Source organism: Enhydra lutris, unplaced genomic scaffold, assembly GCF_002288905.1.
Source record: "Enhydra lutris kenyoni isolate GAN:26980312 unplaced genomic scaffold, ASM228890v2 scaffoldscaffold5, whole genome shotgun sequence".
Lineage (NCBI taxonomy): Eukaryota > Metazoa > Chordata > Mammalia > Carnivora > Mustelidae > Enhydra > Enhydra lutris.
This window is the reverse complement of record NW_019154089.1, coordinates 6,059,022-6,078,859: the sequence shown is the minus strand read 5'-3', so window position 1 is coordinate 6,078,859 and position 19,838 is coordinate 6,059,022. Positions and strand designations below refer to the sequence as shown.

The window sequence follows — 19,838 nt, the reverse complement described above, 5'->3', positions numbered from 1 at the left end:
GGGGTTATGGACATTGGGGAGGGTATGTGCTATGGTGAGTGCTGTGAAGTGTGTAAACCTGGCGATTCACAGACCTGTACCCCTGGGGATAAAAATATATGTTTATAAAAAATAAAAATTAAAAAAAAATGGTCAGAGGACCTGAAAAGACATTTTTCCAAAGAAGACATACAGATGGCCAACAGACACATAAAAGATGCTCAACATCACTCGTCATCAGGGAAATGCAAACCAGAACCACAATGAGTTATCACCTTACACCTGTCAGAATGGCTAAAATAAAAATAACAAGAAATAACAAATGTTGACAAAGATGCAAAGACAAAGGAAAACTTGTGCTCTGTTGGTGGGAGTGTAAACTGGTACAGCCACTATGGAAAACAGTATGGAGTTTCCTTGAAAAATTAAAAATACAAATGCTATGTATTTCAAGCATTCTGCTACTGGGTATTTACCCAAAGAAAACTAAAACACTAATTCAAAAAGATATCTGCACCCCTATGTTTACTGCAGATTATTTACAATAGTCAAGATATGGAAGCAACCTCAGAGTCCATAGAATGGATAAAAAGATGTGGTATATATATATATATATATATATATATATATATATATATATAATAGAATATTACTCAGCCATATTATTATTATTTATATGCATATTACAATGAGATCATATCACTTGCAACAACATGGATGAACCTAGAGGGCATTACACTAAGTAAAATACGTCAGACTGAAAAAGACAAATGCCATATGATTTCACTCATATGTGGAACCTAAAAAAGAAGAAAGAATAAACAAACAAAAAGCAGAATCAGACCTGTAATATGATCACCAGAAGGGAGAAGACTCAGGGGATGGAAAAAATGGGTGAAGGGGAGGGGAAGTACAGGCTTCCAGTTATGGAATGAATAAGTCACAGGAATAAAAGTCACAGCATAAGGAGTATAGTCAATGATACTATAATAGTGATGGTGACAGACCGTAGCTATACTTGTGCTGAGCAAAACATAATGTATAAACTTGTCAAATCAGTATGATGTACACTTGAAACTAATGTAACATTGTGTGTCAATTATACTCAAATAAAATTTTTAAAAAAAATCTATGAGCAATCCAAATTGTATCACCTGGAGAATGAATCAAGAAACTATCTATGTAGGGGCGCCTGGGTGGCTCAGTGGGTTAAGCTGCTGCCTTCAGCTCAGGTCATGATCTCGGGGTCCTGAGATCGAGCCCTGCATCGGGCTCTCTGCTCAGCGGGGAGCCTGCTTCCCCCTCTCTCTCTGCCTGCTTGTGATCTCTGTCAAATAAATAAATAAAATCTTAAAAAAAAAAAAAAAGAAACTATCTATGTAGAGAATGGATAAAGAAACATATTGGAAGGTCTGGATGGATCAGGTGGTAAAGCCCGTGACTCTTCAACTCAGGGTCCAGAGTTCAAGCCTCATGTTGGATATAGAGCTTACTTAAGTAAATAATAGTTTGGGGTGCCTAGCTGGCTTAGTTGGTAGAGAGTGTGACTTTTGATGTTGGGATCATGAGTTTGAGCCCCATGTTGGGCATAGAGATTACTTTAAAAAAAAGTAACTGTGGTATATTCATTCACACAAGGGACTACTACCAGCAATTAAAAAAGACTAAACTACTTTAAATAGATAGCTTTTATGACACATTAGACATTTCTCAATAAGGTTGTAAAAAAGGAATGAATTGAATACACATGTACAACATTGATGAATCTCAAAAACACTGGCAAAAAATAAACTAGGTACAAAAGAATATTTACTATATGGTTCATTTACATATGTACTATATGATTCCATTTACATAATATTCAAACACAATAATACTAATCTGTGGGAACAGAAGTCAGATAGCTGTTGCCTCTGGCAGGAGATATTGAATGGAAAAAGGATAAGGTGGGATATAATTGTTCTATATTCTGTTTTGGGTGGTTGTTACATAAATCTGTCACAACAAATGAAGCTAAACAGAATCTGTGCATTTTATTTTACATAAACTATACCTCAAAAAGAAGATATCATTAAGAAAATGAATAGACATACCACACATTGGGAGATAATATTTATGATGTATATTTGTGGCAAAAGACTAATATCCAGAATATATCAAGGACCTCTAAAAATTAGCAATAAAAAAGCAAACATTCCAATTTAAAATATACAAAAAATGTGCAAAGTATTTGAAAAATCAACAAAAAAGATATGAGGATGTCCAATAAGCATGTGAAAAGATGCTTAACATCATTATTTACCAGGGAAATGCAAATTAAAACCTCAATGAGATACTACTATACATTCACTAAAATGGATAAAATGAAAATGACTTATAATATCAAATGTTTATAAAGATGAGATACAACTGTAACTTTCATCCATTGCTGGTGGGTATGTAAACAGTTCTCTCATTTTAGAGAATTGTTTGGTAGTTTCTTTCTTTCTTTCTTTCTTTTTTTAATTTGTCAGAGAGAGTACAAGCAGAGGGAACAGCAGGCAGAGAGAGAAGGAGGCTCCCCTCCCCGCTGAGCAGGGAGCCCGATGTGGGACTCAATCCCAGGACCCTGGGATCATGACCTAAGCTGAAGGCATACATTTACTCACAGAGCCACCCAGATGTCCCTGTTTGGTAGTTTCTTTAAAATTTTAACATATTAAAAAAATTTTAAATATATATCTACCCTATAACCCAGGAATTCCACTTTTAAGCATTTTCCCAAGAAAAATGGAGGTTTATATCCACAAAAAGGCTTATACAAGAAAGTTTATAGCATCCTTAATCATAATAATTAAAACAACTCAAATATGCATCAACAGGAGAATGGATAAAGAAATTGTTTTATATCCATACAACAGAACACTACATAACCCTAAAAAGTAACAAATAACTGACATCTGCAAACCACGGATGAATCTTGAAAACATCACACCAAGGTATATATACTGCATTTCATTTATATGATTCAAATTTCATGAAGCCTAAAAATGGACAAAACTAATCTATGGTGTTGGAACTCAGAAAGTGTTTGCATTAAAGATGAACAGAAAATTCCCTGGAAAATGGACTAGGGTGATGGAAATGTTCTAGATCTTATTTCAGGTAGTGCTGCATGGGTGAATACAATTGTCAAAACTCATTCAAGGGAATACTTAAAATCAATTCAAAAAGCCCTGAAATGAAGATAAAGACATTTTCAGAAAAACAAACGTGTATGTTTTTCACCAACAGGTCTGCACTAAAGAAAGTGTGAAAGGGTAGTTTTCAAGCAGAGAAAAATGATCCCAGATGTAAGCCTGGAGATTCAGGGAGAAGAACAGCAACAAAAATGTTAAGTATTAACTGTCTAAAACAATAATAGTGTAGGAACACCTGGCTGGCTCAGTTGGTTGACTCTTACTTTCGGCTCAGGTCTTGATCTCAGGGATGCTGAATGAAGCCTCCCTTGGGGCTCTGGGCTCAGCACAGAGTCTGCTTGAGATTTTCTCTCTCCCTCTCCCTCTGGCCCTCCCCACAAGTCACATTCACTCTCTCTCTCTAAAATAAATAAATAGTGTCTTTTAAAAAATAAAAAATAGAAAAATAAAATAACAGTGTATTGCAGAACTAACACAACTAACATAAACATAACTAAAGTACATGACAAAAATGGGACATAAGTCAGGAGAGAAGTAAAAGGAGTTAAAATATTTTCAGGTCCTTTCATTGTCCAAAAGCAAGTAAAAGTTCTAATTTTATTAAACTCTAGTAAGTCAAAGATGCGTGCAGTAATCTACAGAGAATTGTAAAAGAATATATAATTAACAAACAAATAAAAGGGAAATATTAAATAACAAAACACTCAATAAATCCAAAGCAGCAAATAAAGGGGAGAAAAAGAAAAACAATTAAAAGAACAAATGCAAAGTAAATAGTAAGCTGATAAATTTAAAACCAAACATATCAGTAACTACATTAAATATAAATGGTCCCAAATAAAATGCTTCAAATAAAAGACATAAATTGTCAGACTGGATTAAAAACAATTAAACCCAAACATATGCTGCTTATAAAAGAACCACTTAGGGCGGGTGGCTCAGTTAGTTAAGCGTCTGCCTTCAGCTCAGGTCAGGATCCCAGAGTCCTGGGATCAAGTCCCACGTCAAGTTCACTACTCAGCAGGGAGTCTGCTTCTCTGTCCCTCCCCTGGCTGGTGCTTTCTCTTTCTCTCTCTCTCTCTTGCTTACTCTTTCTCTCTAATAAATAAATAATTTAAAAATCTTTTTAAAAAAAGAATCATTTAGATGAAATATAAATCTATAGGAATATTCAAAGTCAAAGAAAATTAAACATGTACCATATAAACTCTAAACAGAAAAAGCTAGTGTAGTTGTACTGATAAGAGACAAAGTAGACTTTATAAGAAATATTATATAATGAACAAAGATGAGAGAGACTTCATAATGTAAAAAGGTACAATTCAGCAGGAAAATATAATAAATCTATACTTTATGCACCTAAAACACAGCCTTAAATGTACATAAAGAGAAAAATTGATAGAATTAAAAGGAGAAATAGACAACTCCATAATCATAGTCAGAAATTTTAACACACATCCATCAATACCTGTTAGAATAGGCACAGGCCAAAGAATCAGAAAAGATTTAAAAACCTGAATAATACAATTAACACACTTGACCTGATGCCTGTATAGCATAGTACCCAACAACTAGAGAATACACAGTAAAGGTTGAAAATTTATTACATACTGTTACACAAAACAAGTCAAAGGACTGAAATAACACAGACGTATTCTCTGATCACACTCTAATTAAGCTAAGTACCAATTTCAAAGATTCTCACATGTTTGGAAACTGAGAATTACATTTTTCAATAACTCATGGGTCAAAGCAGATATCACAAGAAATATTAGAAAATCTCTTTTACTGAAAAATAATGAGTAGTACATATAGAAACTTGTGTGACAAAGTTAAAGCTGTGTTTAGAGGTAAATATATAGCTTATATAAAATGCTTATTATAAAAAGAACAGTGGCTGATAATGACTTAAGTCCGAAAATGAACACAAAATTTATGCTAAAGAAAGTAGAAGGAAAAAATAACAATAAAAGTGGATATTAATGACATAGAAAGCAAACAGAGAGAGAATCAACTTCACTGAAGACTTTGAAACTGATTGTCAAAACTTACCAAGAGAAAAATAAGAGAATATAGAAACTACCACTATCAATAATGAAAAAGGGACTTAATTACAAATATTACAGACTTTTGTAAGATAATAAGAGAATATTATGAACAACTTTATCCCAACAAATTTAAAAATTTAAGTGAAATGGACAAATTCCTAGAAAACAAATTCCTAGAAAAATATAACAAACAGCAGCTGCAACAAAAAAAAATCTTAATAGGCTCTAACTTTCAAATAAAATGAGTTCATTTAAAATTTTTCCACACACTGCTGCTGTTGTCAACATCATACCAGCCCCGTGGATTCTAATGAAGTCAGGTGATGCTACAGAATGAGGGACAAGGCAGTATAAGAAAAGTTTGGATCCAGCCTCATCTATAATTACTATTAGGTATTTGATAACAACAAACCCATCTAGATGCAGATTTTGACATTTGATACATTTTGGCAATGTAAGAAGGACAGCAGTGGCTGGGGAATGATGAACTCGTGGTACCATAGCACAAGACCTCTAGCCTGTACCAAAAAACTACATTCTCAGCTCAAGAGCAATGTAACCCCCCCGCCCGGCTTTTTTTTTTTTTTTTAATATTTTATTTATTTGAAAGAGAAAAAAAAAAGAGAGAAGCACAAGCAGAGGGAGAAGGAGAAGCAGGGAGCCCACAGGGGGCTCAATCTCAAGACCTTGAGATCATGACCTGAGTTGAAGACAGAAACTTAATGGACTGAGCCACCCAGGTGCCTCATAAACCCCATCTTTTTATTGAAGTACAATACTGATGCTTAGCTTTGCACCAATCACACATTCAGGTTTGTCTTCTACAATTTTAGCTATCTCTCAGCCAGGTGGCTACACTATTTCTTCCTCCCTCCTCTTCCTGAAATAATTCACAGTCCCCTAGATACTCCAAAAATTGTGCACAAATAAGTAGGCCTATAGTAACAGTGATGCTATTGTGCTATGGCCATTGAAGAGTCATATATTATATTTGGATTATATATTTTTTTGTCTGACATAAGTTTGTGTGATACCAGAACTTGTAGAAAGAGTACATAATGGACTTTAAAAATATCTATAGACAAGTGGAGCACCTAGCTGGCTCAGTCGGTAGAATGTGCAGACTCTTGATCTCGGGATTGTTAGTTCAAGCCCCATATTGGGCACAGAGCCTACTCAAAAAAAAAAAAAAAAAAAAAAAAATATATATATATATATATATATATATATATATATATACACACACACACACAATCACCACATGATGCCTGGGTGGTGCAGTCCCTTAAGTGTCAGACCCTTAGTTTTGATTCAGGTTGTGATCTTGGGGTCACGAGATTGAGCTCTCTGTGTTGGGCTCTGCACTCAGTTTGAAGTCTGCTTGGGATTCACTCTCCCCCTACATCTGCCCTTCCCACTCATGCTTGCTCTCTTTCTACCTCAAATAAATAAATAAAACAATAAATAATGTAACAAATAAATAAATGAATAAAAATAAAAAATAAATAAATAGAATGAATAAAAATAAATCTTGAAAAAATCTACTGACAAGTTTCTTTAATAACAACAACAAAAAAATAAGTAGCTAATTCACAGCCCGGATATCAATTTGTTTAGATGTATGAATGTTTCATTATAAAACAAAACCATGAAGACTAAAAGAAAAGAGAGGGGAGAGAGGTCAGAGGGAAGGAGACTAGGAAGATACTTCCACAAAGATAACTCTAGGACCAGACAGCTTCACTGATAAATTTTATCGTGTTAATAAGAAATAAATCTAAACTTACAGAAAATGTTTCAGAGTAGAGTCAAATTTTGCTGTCTTATGCTGTGGAAACAAATGATCCCTAAGTCTCAGTGACTCAAAACAACAGAAATTTATTTCTCATGTTACATGTCAGATGTGAATTTGCTGCAGCTCTTCTCCAAGCTGTGGGTATGCTGTGGCTCTCATCCCGGTGTCTTTTTTGTTCAGGATCCAGGCTGAAGGAACACTCCGTATTTGGGACTTACTGTTCTCATCATCTAAAGTCAGAAGATAAAGAGCAAGGGAGCTGGCACAAAGACAGAATGGCTCCTTTCAGACATGGTGTGTGGCCTATTGATTTACATGTCGTTTGCCAAAGCAAGTCACCTGTTCAATCTCTACTCAGTGGGTCAAAAGGAAATGTACTTCGTTCACAGGTACCACTTCAAATCACACCATTACAAATCACATAAGCAAGGATGAATAATCTTTTTAGAGAAAAGGGAGAATATTTGAATAGCAATACATAGCACACTTTCCAACTAATTTTACTAAATCAGCATGACTTGATCCAAAATCTGACAAGGACATTGTAAGAAAGGAAAATTATAGTTCAGCCTCACTCATGACATAGATGTGGAAGTCCTAAACAAAATAGTAGCATATTGATTTTGGCAATCATTTGGCAATCAGATATATGAGGTTTTAATAACCTATTTTCTGTCTCTATAGATTTCTCTGTTCCAGACATTTCATATGAATGTAATCATATAATATGTGACCTTTTGTGACTGGCTACTTTCACTTAGAAAATATCTTCAAGGTTCACCCATGTTGTACCATGCATTGGTATTTCATTCTTTTAATGGCCACAAAATATTCCATTCCATATGGAAATGCCACATTTTGTTTATCCATTCATCAGTTGATGGACATTTGGGTTGTTCTCACTTTTTGACTATTGTTAATAATGCTATTATAAACATTTGTGTACAAATTTTAGTGTGTATAGATATGTTTTCATTTCTCTTGGGTATTCTAGCAATTCTAGGAATAGAATTGCTAGGTCATAAGGTAATTCTGTTTTTAGTTATTTGAGGAACTGCCAGACTATTCTTCCAAAGTAACTGCACCATTTTATATTTCCACTGGCAGAGTATGAGGGTTACGATTTCTCTGTATCCTCACAAGCATTTGCTATTATCTGACTTTTGGATTCTAGTCATCCTGATAGGTATGGAGTGGTATGTCCCTGGGGTTTTGATTTGCATATTCCTGATGATTAATGATGTTGAGCATATTTTCAAGTGCTTATTGGTCATTTTCTATGTTCCTTGGAACAATATCTATCCAGATCCTGTCTTAATCAGCTCAGAATACCATAATGAAATACCATAGACATGGTGGGTTAAGCAACAGAAATTTATTTTCTCACAGTTCTGAAGGCTGGAAGTCCAAGATCAGGGTGCCAGCATGGTTGGGCTGTAGTGAAGTCTCTCTTCTTGGCTTATAGATACCACCTTCTCACTGTGCCCTTACATGGCCTTTCTTCAGGGCATGCGCATGGGGGTTGGAAGAAATAGGAGAGAGAGAAAGAAGGATCTCTGGTGTCTCTTCTTAGAAGGATACTAGTTTATTAGATCATGGTTATACCTTTATGATCTTACTAACCTTAATTATTTCTTTAAAGGTCTTATCTCCAATACAGTCACAGGGGGTGTTAGGACTTCATCATATGAATTCTGTGGGGGAATGCAATTCAGTCTTTAGCAGATCCCTTGCCCATCTAAGAAATTAGGTTGACTTGGCTTGATTAAGCACCTGAATCTTGATTTTGGCTCAAATCATGATCTCGGGGTAGTGGGATCCAGTCCAGAGTTGGGCTCAGCACTCAGCGCAGAGTCTGCTTAAGATTCTCTTTCTCCCTCTCCCTCTGCACCTCCCCATGCTCGCCCCTCTCACTCTCTCTCCAATAAATAAATAAATAAATAAATAAATAAAATCTTTTTTAAAATTGGGTTGACTTCGGGGTGCCTGGGTGGCTCAGTGGGTTAAGTCTCTACCTTCAGCTCAGGTCATGATCTCAGGGTCCTGGGATCAAGCCCCACGTCGGGCTCTCTGCTCAGCAGTGAGCCTACTTCCCCCTCTCTCTCTGCCTGCCTCTCTGCCTACTTGTGATCTCTCTCTCTGCCAAATAAATAAATAAAAATCTTTTTAAAAAATTGGGTTGACTTTGTATTACTGAATTTCTGAGTTTTAAGAGTTCTTTATATATCATGGATACTACTATCTTATCACATATGTGATTTGCAAATATAGTCTGCCACTCTACTCTGTGTGTTGTTTTCCTCTGCTTTTCAATTTTCTCTATATCCCTGCATATTAATCATACCTTTATATTTTCTGTATTTTTGATGCTTTGGCATCTTGACATCTTGCTGACCCTGGAGGGACTGCCCCTCCTAAGGCTAGCCAATTATTAGAGATTGTAAAGAACTCACCTGTAAGCACTCTTTTCATATGCAATATCCCAACTACCTCATTTATTAGACTGTTAAATGGCAGGCCGCTATTCCCTTGGCTTAATCACCCCAGGTCCAGGTATGAGACAATTAAGGAGAGCCCCTACATCCCAGAGCCTCCTGAAATTATTCAAAATAGCCAATCCTAAAACTGCTTACCCTGACCTGTATGTTCCTTCCCACAGAAACCAAAATTAAAGCCTCTTCCCTAGGTTTTCCCTCTCATTCCCCCTACCTCCTGACCAAAGCTGCTGCTTCCCCAGGTGGGCCTCTGTGGCATGAAGTGATCCCTTTCTCTTGAGATCTATGAATTTAACAATGTTTTCACAGGCAACCTCCTGATCTGTTGACCGAGCCCTTCCTCAATAGTAGTAAGCCTTTGTTTTAATACATCCTGGTTTTTAGCAATTTATTATGTGCCTTGCTGGAATTTTCTTTGTGTTTATCCTGGTTAGGGTTCATTGACCTATCTGGATCTGAGGATTTATAGTTTTTATCACATTTGGAAAAAAAAAATCTCACCCACTCTTTTTTCAAATATTTTTTCTGCCCTTTCTTCTCTATTTCTGAGAACACATGCGTTAGAATGATTAATATTGTCCCGCAGTCATTCTGGCTTTATTTCAATTTTGTTTCATTATATTTCAAACTTTCTCAATTCTTCCATTTGGATGGTTTCTATTGTTATGTCTTGAGGACACTGATATTTTCTTCTACAATATCTAATCCATTTTGGATTCAATTCAGTGAATTTTCACTTTAGTTCAGATATTGTATATTTTAGCTCTAAAAGTTCCATTTGGATCTTTTTTTGATATTCCATTTCTTTCTTCATTATTTTCATGTTTTCTTTTAAATATTTGAGTGTTTTATAACAGCTGTCCTAAAGTTCTTGTCTGCTAATAATCATCATTTCTTTATGTCTACTGACTGATTTTTAATTTTCATTATGGGTAATTCTTTTCTGAGTTGTTTTCAAATCTAGTAATTTTAATTTGAATGGCAGGCATTATGGCCATTTTAAGATTATTAGGATTTTTTGTTAATTTTTCTTTAAAGAGTTTTGAGTTTGTTTTAACAGGCAATTGAGTTACTTGAAGATCAGCTTGGTCCAAAAGAGCTTGTTTCTAAACTTGTAAGAGCAGATCTAACTTGGCCTTTATTCTAAGTTTAGTTTAACCCTACTACTAAGGTATAATCCTTCTGAGATTTCTACTGAATGCCCCAGCTATCCAACAAGATCTTTCCACAATGGCTGTCAGAAACCTGAGTCTTTTCCTAGCACTATGTGATCTCTAAGAATTATTCAGCTTATAGCTTTGAAGATAGCCTTTGATTGGTCATGTAAATTTCACCCTATATATGTCTTGTTGGTCTGAATATTCCAAGAAGTAGATGCCAAGAAGGGACTTGACATGTAAGAAATTTACTGAAGTAAGTGCCTATAGGGAAAAATGGGAAGGGAGCCAGGGATAACTAAGACAGTCGTAAGATTGCAATGCACATGTGACCTTCAAAAGGAGAAGATTGAAAGTAAGGTTGAGTGGAAGATAGTTAGATTGCACCACAGTTCTAAGGAAGTTTGGGAACCTGATGGAGAATCTTCACACCAAAGTTCCCCATCAAAGAAGTCCTGCATATCTCAGGAACAGGCCTGCCACTATCCTTGATGAACTCAGTCATTAGCTGGATTAACACATGGGAAGTGTGGCTTTCTTGTGTATGTGGTGCCAAACTTCAGAGTGCAACAACTGGAGCCACTAGTCAATTATGCTCTCCACAGTCAGAGATCCAAGAGGTACATTTTTGTGGCCACCAGAGATTCACTCATTGCACCACATAGATATACTTCACCTCACTATTTAGAGAAAGACTCCTCCATGATTCCTATTATCCTTTATTCCTGAGAGGAAACTCAGAAGTTGGAGAATAATGAGACAAATTAAAGCCCTCATAACTGTAATGAATCTCAGGACTGCAACTGTACTCCTTCTCTTCCATGATTCTTTCTGAATTCTCCTCACCTGTATCTATCATTTTGGCAGGTCTTGGTGGCTTACATGGGTAGTGTGACCCAAACCTACGTTCCTGGATAGTCTGAAACCTTGGTAATCATACCCTTCTCAGTCAGAAGTGGCTGCATGTGTCCATTCCTGGTTACAAAATGTAAGGAAGTACCAGGAGGTGCTCAAATGAATAGCTGGGTTTAACATATATTCCTGACCTCTTCACAAAACAGCAGTTCTATCTCCCCCAGCTGATTAAGACCGATTACCAACATGGTGATTCTTCTTTCTGACCACTAGTCTCTGGGCACAAAGAACCCAAAATTCCACAGCAGCAGCTATAACTTAGTTCAGTAGCACTCTTGCTGTGGCCTCTAGCAAGAATGGGCCCCTTTTGAAGACCAGGAACTCCAATTCCACCAAAGCCCAATTGTGTAAGGATGAGAGTAAAAACTCCCAAGTAAAAACTTCCAAAGTAGGTCACTGGAAGTGATGGGAACTTCTCCTTCTTCGACGCCTTGGTTCCCAGATCCACGGAAATATAGCAGCCTATTATTTCTATTGGGATATAGAACTCTATAAATGTTTCTGATTTATATATATTCTACCTCCCAAGGAGTGGCACATCATTCTTTTATGAGATTGTCTCTGAACTGCCACTTGAGTTGCACCTTATAAAGACTGGTCCAGTGTTCTGTGAGACTGGTTGCTTTGAGATGGTACCATATGTGATACTACTAGCGACTCCCATGGTCACAGGACCACTGCCACATCTCCTTCAATGTGAAGCAGTTGGATGCTACACTGTGTGTATTTACATGCTTGTGGATCAGGTATTCTGAAAGCCCCAGGCTACTGAGAATCTTCAGGTAAGGAAGTATAGCCAAACTCAGAATAGGTATCCCTCTTGTGAAAATGAAATCCTACTCCTTCAGGAATAGAAAAATTCTGACATACTTGACTTGGTGAAGTAGCCAGTTGGTCTTGTCAGAAAATAACAATGTCTGGAGCTTAACATTAGTCTCTATTGCTACAGTTTTCAGTATACAGGTCTCCTACCTCCTTTCACTGGGGCCTACTGAAAAATGTACCCCCTGCATCCTCCCATGGAGCATCATTCTCTGTGTGGTCTTCTGATCTTACATAATTTGTTCTAGTATACCCACTTCACTTAGCTTCTTTATTCCATCTATAAGGCAAATCCAGTATTTCTATTTCCCTGACTGTTGGCCATAGCTTTTTTCAGGCTTCTAAGAGCCTGATTTTGCTACATTTGCTAACATTCTTGCTAGGATGTTAAATCCCATGTTCTGAGATTGTACTCCCAAATTAACATATTCTTCCTTGTCTAGACTTATATTCTACTCCCCTTGATCAAATATCCTAAAAATCTAATCCCAGGGGTATTTCCCCGGTTCCTACTGGAGGCTAGCTAATTCTTACAGTTCTTTTGGTAAAGTCAATCACACTCTCTGCAGTTGGATATCTGAGAGATGCATTTTCATGGCTGCCACACATTCACAGATTAGTATTCAGACAAAGATTGGAAGGGAACCAATGCAGATTTCTAAGTTCCTTCTCTACATAGCTTTTTCTTCACTAGTATGCTGCCTTGCAGACTGTAGCCACGTTGGTCCTCTTGATCTTATTTATGTCCATCCCTACCTCACCAACTCAGCAAAACTGACAGGCTCTCCTTGGATCACTATCTCCCTGTGTTGTGATCCAGAACCTGTAGAAAGCCTGTGTGATCATAGCAACATAGTTGCTTCATATTTTTTTCCATTATCTTAGCAATTGCAGACAATAAAGCAAACCTTTTGACTTGTTAAACTTTAATATAAATTACTACCTTCACTACTTCTTTGATAAGGCTAACTGTAAGGAAGGCTAGGAAAAGTAGTTTTTATTCCATGCTTTCATGGTTCAGTTAAAAATCATGAGTTTTGGGGTGCCTGGGTGGCTCAGTGGATTGAGCCTCTGCCTTAGGCTTGGGTCACAGTCTCAGGGTCCTGGGATCAGGTCCCGTGTCGGGCTCTCTGCTCAGCGGGGAACCTGCTTCCCCTCTTCTCTCTCTCTGCCTGCCTCTCTGTCTGCTTGTGATCTCTCTCTCTCCCTGTCAAATAAATAAGTAAAACCTTTTTAAAAAATCATGAATTTTATTATGAAAGAAAAAGCAAAGGACATACATTGGGAGATGATGGTTAATCTGCCTTAGTATTCTGAGGTTACAGCTATTTTCTCTTGGTCCTTGGAAGATATTACTCCAACCATCTTCTGATTTCCATTATGCTGTTGAGAACTCGGTTACCATTCTACCTGTCATTCATTTACAGTGCTCTGTCTTTTCCTCTGACTGCTTTCAACTTTTTTTCACTAATTGGTGTTGTGTGCTTTCAGGACAGTGTGTCTGAGAGTAGGTTACATTTTCATTATTCTTAGGATTCAGCGGGATTCCTGAATCTGAGAATTTTTTTTATCAATTCTGGAAAAGTATTAGCTAAGATTTCTTTAAATATTGCCTTCTCTCATTGTATGTCTTCCTTTCAGAATTCTAATAGTTGCATATTAGACTTTCACACATTTCATCCATGTCTCTTAACTTCCACTTTATCTTTCCACTTCTTATTTCCCTAGGCTATAATCTGAGTAGTTTCTTTAGATCTATTTCTCAGTTCACTAATTCTCTCTTCAGTTCTGTCTAACTTACTATTGGACTATCTACCAGGATTCTAATTTTAATGATTCTATTTTTATTTCTAGATGTTTCACCTTGTTCTTTTTCTAAACCTGCCTGGTTATTTGTGATAGTCTCTTGATTTTCAATCCTACATTTAATAGTCTCTTATCTCTTTACATATATTAAATAAACCTTTGTCAGTTAAGTATCTGACAAGTTTAATTTATAAAGTTTTTGCAGATTCTGTTTACTGTTTCTGTGAACTCCCATTCATGTTAGCTTATTTCTTTGTGTTTTTTTATTTTTAATAGTGAACTTGCATTCACAGGAAATTTATCTGTTAAAATTCTTTAAGATCCCAGTTTAAAATACACTCCTCCAGAGAGGATTTGTGTTTGGTTCTGCCAGCCACCTGGTTTGATCACCATACATTAATACTTTAGGCTACATTCTAATCTCGGGTTTCTGGGGTAACACATGTAGTGTGAATTCTGACACCAAAACTGTATGAAGGATGGTTATGGATTCTCAAGGAAAAGCTGTTTTGTTTGTTTGTTTCTTTGTTTGTTCACCATCAAGAACCAAGGACAAGACACACAAACTTCTCTACAATTTGTCTTTAAGGAACAAATTTTGTCTAATTCACCCTTTACTAAGTGTATCCCTTTTAAAGGACTCAGCTTTATGTGCAGTTTCCAATACAACTCCCACCTTGCCTAGGCCCAGACTTTATCTCATTTCACCTGAGTGACCTGCTAAAATATTCTCTAAACCACCAATACATTTTGGCCTTTGATGAGAGGTATTATAATTGGAATTTTTTAGGATATCCAGCATACATGTTGTCAGGTACTTGGTAAGCATACTGCCAGAAATGAAAAAGTAGCTTTGCTTTTGATCTAAGAAGTCTGAAACTTCAGAAAATATTCAACTACACCTTCCTAAAGGCAAACAATTGTGTGCGCCCTGAAGTTTTAAGGAGGAACTGCAGCATGACACCACTAACGCCCCTCCCAATATTTCTTCTCACAAGCTTGCTCAGAGACAACCATGCCTCAGATTCTTACTGATCATTTTTAACATCATTCATTGATTCTTCAGCAAGTCTCCAAACTACCAAGGTTGTTTTGAATTTACATATTAAGGTATTTAATTATATAAAGGTACTTGGGGTGGAGTGATAAAATTACAAAGATATAATTTAAGGGGTAACTAGCATCACAAGGCAGGATGTGAAACATAATATTTGTTTAGACATACTATGTATAGTATAAGCAATAAAAAAATGGGAGTCTAGAGGAAAAATAGAATCCCAATCATACGAGAGGCTTGTTATGTTAAGAATGAAAAGTTAATACAATGTAGGAGGACCAAATGAGTTAGAAAGAATGAATCAAGTAGATTTGATGCCCTAGTGGCTACCAGATACATGGAAAATGAATCAAAAAAAAAAAAAATCAAGCTGATGCCAAGTTTCAACCGGGTAGACCATGCTACCATTTTTAGAAAAAAGTAAACCCAGGAGGGAAAGGAAAGCTAGTTTGGGGGAAATTAATTTAGATAGAGTCAAGATAGAAGAGCAGCACATTTCCCCCAAGGAAACAGGGAAGAGTGGAAGGCCTAAGAAATGAACTTGAGAATGGTGACAAAGAAGGTAGGAAGATAAATTATTAGTAGAGTAGAAAAGTGTTCGCAGGTGAGAAGAAAACAATGATGTGATAAAAAAAGATGAGAGCATTTCAAGAAAGAAAAGATGATTCATGGTATCAAATGTGACAGAAAATCAGGGAAAATAAGGACTTAAGGAAAGCCACTGAATTTGATGATTAGGAAATAATTGGTGTCCATCAAAAGCAAGGTTTTATTATGTGGTAAAAACAGAAACCAGACTCAGTATGTAATGGATCATTTTAAGAAAATAAAATGTCCAAAATTCTAGTCTCAGGGTACCTGGGTGGCTCAGTTGGCTGTGTCTGCCTTCAGCTCAGCTCATGATTCCCAGGTTCTGGGTTAGAGCCCCACATTGGCTCCATGCTCAGTGGAGGGGAGGGCTTCTCCCTCCCCCTCTGCCCCTACCAGCCTCCCTGCTCATGCTCCCTTTTTTTCTCTCTCTCAAATAAATAAATAAAATCTTTTAAAAAAGGAATGCCCTAGCAATTTTTGAATGACAATTTCTTATTCTTTCTCTCCAAAAAGGGCTCTGAAATGTGAAAGCTTCAGGCTCCATCATACCTGGATCTCCCTCTATTAGCCACGAACTCACCCTCTCAACACCCTAACATAGCCATGTTTGTAACATCATCTTACCTGCTCCACTAAGGTACAAAGACTTTGAGAAAGTCCAATGTAGCCTCAAAAGATGAAAGTTGGGATCTGCTGATCTACACTGGGTTTTCCTAGGATGGAACAGAACTACAATACAAGTAACTCCTATTTAACATAGCACAACTCTAGAAAGTGATAATGAATCTGCAGAGATTATTTTTTTCCCTTACTACAAAAGGAGCTATATTATACAATTCTCCTAGAGCCCTAAATGCCAACGCTCTCTGCCTTTTGGCTAAGATCAAGTGTAAAGCTCTAAATGCCATGCTTATTCTTATACTTAATGAAACATTTTATACTCAAAGAGCAGATAATTGATGTATTTTTCTCTATGGCCAACTTATCTAAACAAATGGGAGACCAAGGCACAAATACCCTCAGAATGTTCACAGGCAGTGTGCGACAAGAATAGAGAGCATCTCTGCACCAAATATATTTTCAAAGGGAATGAAGTCAGGATAAATTCAGAGAACTTGGACAACAGAACTAAAATTACAGAGCATAACTCTGCATCCTTGAAGGAAACTCCAAAGGCCCTGTGAACAGCTAAATTATTTTTTAATTTTTTTTTTTTTTTTGAGAGAGAGTGCACACGTGTGGGAGGGTGGAGGGACAGAAGGAGTGGGAGAGCATCTTAAGCAGGCTCAATGCCCATCATGAAGCCTGACACAGGGCTCCATCCCAGGACCCTGAGATCATGAACTGAGCCAAAGGCAGATGCTTAATCAACTGAGCCACCCAGGTGCCCCAATATGCTTTAAAGATTTTAATAATACTGTTCACTGTAATAATTAGTAGCCACAAAGTGATTAGTCAGAGAAGCCCAAGAGATGCTGCCTGAAATGTATATAAATAATCTACTGCTTGGTTTGAAATGTCCATAGATTTTGGAATCATTCATGTGAAACAGTCTAATTCCTAGCATGCATTTCTATTGCATCCCTCTTCTGGGGGGGCAAAAAATCACAATGATTTAGAGCAAAAAACATTGCTTTATTAGTACCCCATCTTCACACACTGAAGTTCAGTAGAACAGAGGACAGAACACCTTGTCCTCTGTTAAACCAGGACTGAGACTAGTGCCAGATACTGAAAATGCTGGACCCTGAGCTCCCTCTGGAGGAGGTTAGGACTATCTGATTTCAAAGAGAACTTGAGAATTGTTTTTACTCTTGGACTAGGGGCATACAGACTACATAATAACCACTGGACACCTGCAATCTATGCAGTGCTACCCATTAAATGAAAGCTACTTGTGATGAGAAAGAACCTTAACCTAAAATCAGTATGAAAGTCAATCTAAGGCAAAATTCATTTTATTTACTCCTTTGAGGTATACATTTCACAGGATCATTTATTCTTTCAATGCCATGTGTACCCATACACGTAAGTAAAGAAATCAGGAACTCATGGAACAGAGATCTAGTGTTTTGTTCATTGCTGTATTTCCCGTGTCTAGAAAGGTGCCTAGAATATTTTAGTGGAGGGAGACCATTAATAAACAAATTAAGTAAAGTTGTGTAACTTGTAAGGTAGAGAAATGCTATATGAAAAAGTTTAAAAAGATAATAGGAATGGTAAAAGTTATAATTTTAAGTAGAGATGGCTTTAGATATGAGTAAAAACCAGTAAGGAGGTTGTCCTGTACAATGGGCAAGAAATGTGCATAGGAGTAGAGGAGTAAAAAGTACTCAAATTCTGGAAATTCTTACAAGGTATTGCTGTGTAGGGTATAAGAGAAAAAGAGAAGTCAAGGATTACTTCAAGATATTTCCCCTGAGCCAATGGAAGAATGGAGTTACCCTTAACTAAGATGTGGGAAATATGGAGGAGCTAGGAGGGAGTGAGGAAGAGATCAGGACCTTAATTCTGGACATGTGAAGTTGGAGATACCTATTATATGTCTTAGTGGAGCAGTTGAATGGGCAATTGGAAATGTGAGTATAGACTTTAGGGGTCAAATCCAGGCTGGAGAGAGAGAACTGAGAATACTCAGTATGTAAACAGTATTTAAGACCATGAATCTGGATGAGTTCACCCAGGAGTACAAACAGAAAAGAGAAGGTCTAAACACTGAGTCCAAATGCTTTTTGATTATTTAAACTACAAAGCCATTATATCTCTTGCTTTCCCTTTGTTTACAGGGTCCACTAAGCTATTATTAGGAGAAACTAACCAGATAAAACAAATTCATGATGATTATTGTCCACCATCCCTCCAGATAGCTGTAATCAACCGTCTGGTGATTTTTCTTAGGTCTTCAGATTTCAAAATTAAAGAAAATAAATCTGTTCTCTTTCTTTTTCCCAATAACATTTCTTTTTTTTTTTTTTCAAGATTTATTTATTTATTTGAGAGAGAGTGAGTGAGTAGAGGTGAGGGGAGGAGGCAGAGGGAGAGGGAGAGAATTTTCAAGCAGACTCCCAGCTAAGCGTGGAGACCAATGTGGGGATCAATCTCATGACCCATGAGGTCATGACTTGAACCAAAACCAAGAGTCAGCCACAACCAACTGAGCCATCCAGGCACCCTTGCCAATGACATTTTAAAGAAGGGTGCTACATTTGTATGCCTTCTGGGAGGTCTCCGTAATAATCACTCATAGCTAATCTATAGCAACTATTTCTCAGCAATCCTAGGATGAATGACAATATATTAGACAAGACTGAATACACCACAGCTTCAACTAGTTTTGTTCTCTTCTCTTTCAGTTTGGCTTTCATCTCACCCATTGTAAGTACTTCTCATTATCTGACTTCAGGATAACTTTTTTTAGAAAAGAAGAGAAATCATTATAATTCTCTGCTTTTACAGAGCCACCAGTTATCATCTTTTCCTAACATTGTACGGGGAGAATGTAGGCAGTTAGGAGACCAGCGGGATAGTAGGATATTTTATTTGTTTCTATATTTTTGCTTTTTATTAAAATGAAAAGAATGCTTTCTTGTTGTTTTGTATCATCTTGTGATTTATGGTTCATACATCACCTAAAATTTCTTGACCATTTCCCTATGCAATTCTGCTGGTAGTTTCACTAACATAGGCCAATTTCCATTTAGGGTCCTTCAATTTATACTTTGGACAGCTGTGCAATTCTATATTAAGCTAAATTGTCCTCTTCTTGGCATCCCTATGTATTTGCTTCAGATTTTCCTATTTAAAGAACTATGCACTTAAAAACTATGACTTTCTTAACCATGAGTTTGATGAAAATGTCAACTCTGCATCAGCAATCTACACATTTGAGGCCTTAGTGAGCACTGAAACTACTTTATAAACTACTGTTACTCAGGCCTTGGAAATCCAACTCCTCTGTGAGAGTCGATAAAAGAGCCATAGGAATGGAATAGAA

The 19,838-nt window shown here is 36.8% G+C and overlaps 1 protein-coding gene across 1 annotated transcript in view; it reads right to left on the bottom strand.

Moving 5' to 3' along the window:
* Positions 1-11,826: 11,826 nt before the first annotated feature.
* The window catches only part of LOC111141148 (cyclin dependent kinase like 3), a 74,792-nt gene continuing 66,780 nt past the window's right edge, over positions 11,827-19,838 (bottom strand). Inside the window, exon 13 of the mRNA XM_022493506.1 lies at positions 11,827-11,934. Within this exon, the coding sequence (XP_022349214.1) occupies positions 11,827-11,934 (108 nt within the window). The remainder of the gene's footprint in view (positions 11,935-19,838) is intronic.